Here is a 6,000-nt window from a genome sequence, read left to right as displayed (position 1 = left end):
ACAGCAATCCTCTTACAGGACAGATACTTGGGATGTCTGAACAGCTAAAGGAGAAAGTTTAAATATGTGACATTATCAAGCACAGGAGAAGGCGGTATAAATGAATGATTCATAAACACTAAAGCTGACAATAACATTAAAGTTTCTCTTCAGTGAACGCACTATATTAGAGCTGAAACAATAAGCCAAATAATAATTAAAGTAATTTTTAAGGAAAAAATGCAAAAGATTCCCAAGTTAACAATTAGAAGAAATTATATTTTTTAATAACAACAGCAACTAAACATATTGCATTAATAAATTGTAAATCAAAGCACCTAACTTCAGTAAATAAATGGTGGGGAGAACTTCTCTCATGAAGGCCCAGTGTGTAAGATTGAGTGTCTAGTGGATTATCCGGTCAGAACCCACTAGACACCCCTCTGCTCCGCCTCCCTTTCACAGGTTGGAGAGCTACAGTGGCCTTCAGGTCGGGAGTTATCTTTAAGATTGTATTTCGACTAGGAGCTACTCTCTGCAATGCTCTGTTCTTCTACGTGACTAAATCATCTAGAAAGATATATGATATTTCAGAACAGGGTTAGAAGATATCATTTATATCTAACTAATAACACACAATATAAAGTCATCAATATAAATTCATCATCTGTCTTCTATCTTCTGTCCTCCTGTCTTCTATCTTCTGTCCTCCTGTCTTCTATCTTCTATCTTCTGTCCTCCTGTCTTCTATATTCTATCTTATGTCTTCTATATTCTATATTCTGTCCTCCTGTCTTCTATATTCTATCTTCTGTCCTCCTGTTTTCTATATTCTATCTTCTGTCCTCCTGTCTTCTATCTTCTATATTCTATCTTCTGTCCTCCTGTCTTCTATCTTCTATCTTCTGTCCTCCTGTTTTCTATATTCTATCTTCTGTCCTCTATCTTCTATATTCTATCTTCTGTCCTCCTGTCTTCTATCTTCTATCTTCTGTCCTCCTGTCTTCTATATTCTGTCCTCCTGTCTTCTATATTCTATCTTCTGTCCTCCTGTCTTCTATATTCTATCTTCTGTCCTCCTGTCTTCTATATTCTGTCCTCCTGTCTTCTATATTCTATCTTCTGTCCTCCTGTCTTCTATATTCTGTCCTCCTGTCTTCTATATTCTATCTTCTGTCCTCCTGTCTTCTATATTCTGTCCTCCTGTCTTCTATATTCTATCTTCTGTCCTCCTGTCTTCTATATTCCATCTTCTGTCCTCATGTCTTCTATCTTCTGTCCTCCTGTCTTCTTTATTCTATCTTCTGTCCTCCTGTCTTCTATATTCTATCTTCTGTCCTCCTGTTTTCTATATTCTATCTTCTGTCCTCCTGTTTTCTATATTCTATCTTCTGTCTTCTATATTCCATCTTCTGTCCTCCTGTCTTCTATATTCTATCTTCTGTCCTCCTGTTTTCTATATTCTATCTTCTGTCCTCTATATTCTATCTTCTGTCTTCTATATTCTATCTTCTGTCCTCCTGTCTTCTATCTTCTATCTTCTATATTCTATCTTCTGTCCTTCTGTCTTCTATCTTCTATATTCTATCTTCTGTCCTCTATATTCTATCTTCTGTCTTCTATATTCTATCTTCTGTCCTCCTGTCTTCTATCTTCTGTCCTCCTGTCTTCTATATTTTATCTTCTATATTTTATCTTCTGTCCTCCTGTCTTCTATATTCTATCTTCTGTCTTCTATATTCTATCTTCTGTCCTCCTGTCTTCTATATTCTATCTTCTATATTTTATCTTCTGTCCTCCTGTCTTCTATATTCTATCTTCTGTCTTCTATATTCTATCTTCTGTCTTCTATATTCTATCTTCTGTCCTCCTGTCTTCTATATTCTGTCTTCTATATTCTATCTTCTGTCTTCTATATTTTATCTTCTGTCTTCTATATTCTATCTTCTGTCCTCCTGTCTTCTATATTCTATCTTCTATATTTTATCTTCTGTCCTCCTGTCTTCTATATTCTATCTTCTGTCTTCTATATTATATATTCTGTCCTCCTGTCTTCTATATTCTATCTTCTGTCTTCTATATTATATATTCTGTCCTCCTGTCTTCTATATTCTATCTTCTATATTTTATCTTCTGTCCTCCTGTCTTCTATATTTTATCTTCTGTCCTCCTGTCTTCTATATTCTATCTTCTGTCTTCTATATTATATATTCTGTCCTCCTGTCTTCTATATTCTATCTTCTGTCTTCTATATTATATATTCTGTCCTCCTGTCTTCTATATTCTATCTTCTATATTTTATCTTCTGTCCTCCTGTCTTCTATATTTTATCTTCTGTCCTCCTGTCTTCTATATTCTATCTTCTGTCTTCTATATTATATATTCTGTCCTCCTGTCTTCTATCTTCTGTCCTCCTGTCTTCTATATTCTATCTTCTATATTTTATCTTCTGTCCTCCTGTCTTCTATCTTCTGTCCTCCTGTCTTCTATATTCTATCTTCTATATTCAATCTTCTGTCCTCCTGTCTTCTATATTCTATCTTCTATATTCTATCTTCTGTCCTCCTGTCTTCTATATTCTATCTTCTATATTCTATCTTCTGTCCTCCTGTCTTCTATATTTTATCTTCTATCTTCTGTCCTCCTGTCTTCTATATTATATCTTCTGTCTTCTATATTCTATCTTCTGTCTTCTATGTTCTATCTTCTGTCCTCATGTCTTCTATATTCTATCTTCTATATTTTATCTTCTGTCCTCCTGTCTTCTATATTCTATCTTCTGTCCTCCTGTCTTCTATCTTCTGTCCTCCTGTCTTCTATATTCTATCTTCTATGTTCTATCTTCTGTCCTCCTCCATGTCCTCTGGAGAGACCTGAAAATGGCCGTCCACCAACGTTCACCATCCAACCTGACGGAACTGGAGAGGACATTTGTTTTTTCAAGATGGCGTGCTGAGTACATTAATGATAAATAAAGTTAATTAATTATTTTTTGATTTTAGCAAATGGCTGCAATGAAACAAAGAGTGAAACATTCAAAGGGGTCTGAATACTTTCCGTACCCACTGTATTATCCGCCCAGATAATTGTGTTGTTGCTGCTGTTTAGATACCTTATGATGCACTATAGGAATGAACTACTATTTTTGTTTCATTTTGTTTGTCATTGTTTTCTTGTGAATAGACTACAGCTGCATTTCGTTGTGTATCTCTTTGTTGTATGACAATAACTGATCTTTGAATCCTTGAATATAAAAGGCCTAGTCATGCAAAACTCATTTAAATAAAATACTGTGATATACCGTGGAACAAATACCATGATACAGATTGTTGGTCACACAGCCAGGACGATAGCTGTGTCCCAACCGGCCACCTTCGGAAGACGCAGCCTTTGCGTTCTGTGTCCGGTCTTTAAAATAAGTATTCACAAAAGGTATATCCAAAAAGCTTTGAGATGACCTCAAATCAAATGAATTTCAGTCATTGTTAGACAGTATTTTTCCAGCAAACCAAAAATGCAAGATTTAAGATATATGCCTCACAATTGAGTGTTTTTTTAATAATTATAATAATATAAGGTATATAATGTACATGTATTTGACATACCCTTTGTCAACACCTTATTTTAAGACTTTGTGTCTGTATAGTGGGTTTATATCGTGCTTCTTGTATACTTTGTATTCTTTATAGTCTTTAGGGACCGTCAGTAAATGGGATGGCACCCCAACTATCTTATGATCACCAACTCATTAGTGAAAACAACCAAGTGATTAACTTGTGAAAATAACTGCATTAATACATTTTATTTACTTTTTGTGTGAACACCAAAGAAAAGTGACCTGCGGTCCAAATGACGTGTCGCATTCAAGCACGTGACAGTAGGGAAGTGTGTTTTAGTATTAGACTAACGCTTATAGCCAGAACATCTAACAGCCTATGTATTCATAACCATTTCAATAACCGTCACATCAGCCAGTCTGCGTTAACTCTCCCTTACCTGCCGGGAGAGGACGAGAGACTGTCGTCGTTTCTCGTCGTCACTCAGCGCCCCGACCCGTCGCTTTATTTCTCTTCTCAGAGCCTGCTTTGCTGCCCGCAAGGCGGCCATTGCGACGTCCACCCTGGGTAACGTGGAGTTAAAGGACGCTTGGTCACTGTGTGAAGTGCGTTTCGGATCGGGGCTTGTTACTGTGGGAGCGGTACAGTGTGCTTTGCTTCCAGTAGTTAAACATTAACAGTGCGGTTAACGTGACTGCCATACAGCCCTCTGACGGCAGAGCCCAGACCAGTACAGGCAGAGCCCAACGTCGCATGTCTGTGACGTCAGCTGCGTACCGGAAGTATAGGAGTGTAGGTCCTTTTAACCGAATAATCATAAGCGCTCAAGAAATACATGTGTGGCTAGTCAGCATCTTTGAGTTACAAATAATATCTGAATATTTCTTTTGAAAAACCATAATAAGTAACTTAAGGTCAATATAATATCATAGTGGTCTCAGCCTGAACCTGTAGATAGACCTGCTGGAAGTCTCACACAGTTATCAAGACCGATTTGTTGTTCATGATGTATCATCACACTTCAGATGTTTGGGGAATTATTATTGTAATACATCGAATACATATGCCCTTTCATATTCATGTGCTTGAACTGAAGGCTACAAATGTAAACTCTGGAGGAAGGCTTGACCACACCCTGCACTGCCAGTACCAGCTGGTTGAAGACAGCATCCAACAGGATCTGTGTGTAAATCAGATGACGAACCGACACTGATGGTGAGAAAATAAATGGCCTATACATAATTCAGACTGGACAAGAATGACATGTAAACTCTCCGTGCACGTGGTCATTGGAGTTTACCCCCTGTACATTTTCAATTCAATTCAATTCAGTTTATTTTGTATAGCCCAATATCACAAATTACAAATTATCCTCAGAGGGCTTTACAATCTGTACACATACGACATCCCTGACCTTTGACCTCACATCGGATCAGGAAAAACTCCCCAAAAATAACCTTTGACAGGGAAAAAAGGGAAGAAACCTTCAGGAGAGCAACAGAGGAGGATCCCTCTCCCCGGATGGACAGATGAATAGATGTCATGTGACCAGATGAACAGAGTTACAGAGTTACATAAACACATTACATGAATATGACAATGTATGAATGGAACTCCAATCCATGAAACAGAAGGAGGTAGAGAGGAGGGGGGGGGGGCGGGGCATCAGCAGGGCCAACGCGGGAGGCCGGTTCACCAGCATCAGACACCTCCAGGTCCAATGGACCCTATGAGACGTGAAGTCACAACGACTCCGGGGAGGAAGCAGAGTTAATAAGGTGCAATGGAGAGATGTAAATTCATCCATAAGGAGAGAGAGAAGAGGAGATAGGTGCTCAGTGTATCCTAAAACATCCCCCAGCAGCCTATAAGCCTATAGCAGCATATCAAGGGGCTGGACCAGGGCAAACCTGATTCAGCCCTAACTATAAGCACTATTAAAGAGGAAAGTCTTAAGTCTATTCTTGAATGAGGTGACTGTGTCTGCCTCCAGGACTGAAAGTGGAAGCTGGTTCCATATGCTATTCATTCTGAAGGCACAGCCGTAGGTTAGTTTTCACCCTCATATGTGCTTGGCCTTCGGTTACATATATGGTTTCAAACATATTCAAAACTCTGCATTCTTTTTGCCCTTTTGAAAAAAGATGCAGATAACATATTTTGTGTTTGTGGATAGTCTCTACCAGTGAGCATACTGACATTACAAAACTAAACATATTTTCATTGCTTAATCATCGTAATTATTTCTTAAAAATATGTGCTGTCACTCCTCATATATGTTTTTGCCATACACATTTTTAATTGTGGGCTCTTGATATGTTGTTTTCAATTAGTTTAGGTTAATTGCATTACATTAAATGCATTCACTCTATTTATTTTCCAAAAAGTCTAATGTATGTATTTATTTAATCATTGTGTTATGTCTTACACTAGATCTAAAACTTGTAACCCTTTTTATTTCCTG

At 37.7% G+C, this 6,000-nt stretch overlaps 1 protein-coding gene across 2 annotated transcripts in view; it reads right to left on the bottom strand.

Moving 5' to 3' along the window:
* Positions 1–4,283, bottom strand: part of mthfs (5,10-methenyltetrahydrofolate synthetase (5-formyltetrahydrofolate cyclo-ligase)) — a 5,620-nt gene extending 1,337 nt beyond the window's left edge. Inside the window, exons 1-2 of one of the 2 annotated variants that reach the window (XM_034529655.1) lie at positions 3,976–4,283; positions 1–44 (exon numbers count right to left, since the gene is read on the bottom strand). The exon at positions 1–44 is cut by the window's left edge and continues 221 nt beyond it. In XM_034529655.1, coding sequence (XP_034385546.1) covers positions 1–44; positions 3,976–4,086 — 155 coding nt within the window. In that variant the 5' untranslated portion in view covers positions 4,087–4,283. The remainder of the gene's footprint in view (positions 45–3,975) is intronic. The other variant, XM_034529656.1, reaches the window with a different exon arrangement.
* Between the last annotated feature and the right edge of the window lie 1,717 nt (positions 4,284–6,000).

This window comes from Cyclopterus lumpus, chromosome 3 (genome assembly GCF_009769545.1).
Source record: "Cyclopterus lumpus isolate fCycLum1 chromosome 3, fCycLum1.pri, whole genome shotgun sequence".
Lineage (NCBI taxonomy): Eukaryota > Metazoa > Chordata > Actinopteri > Perciformes > Cyclopteridae > Cyclopterus > Cyclopterus lumpus.
Note: the sequence above shows the minus strand (reverse complement) of the source record. Positions and strands in the feature narration are given on the sequence as shown.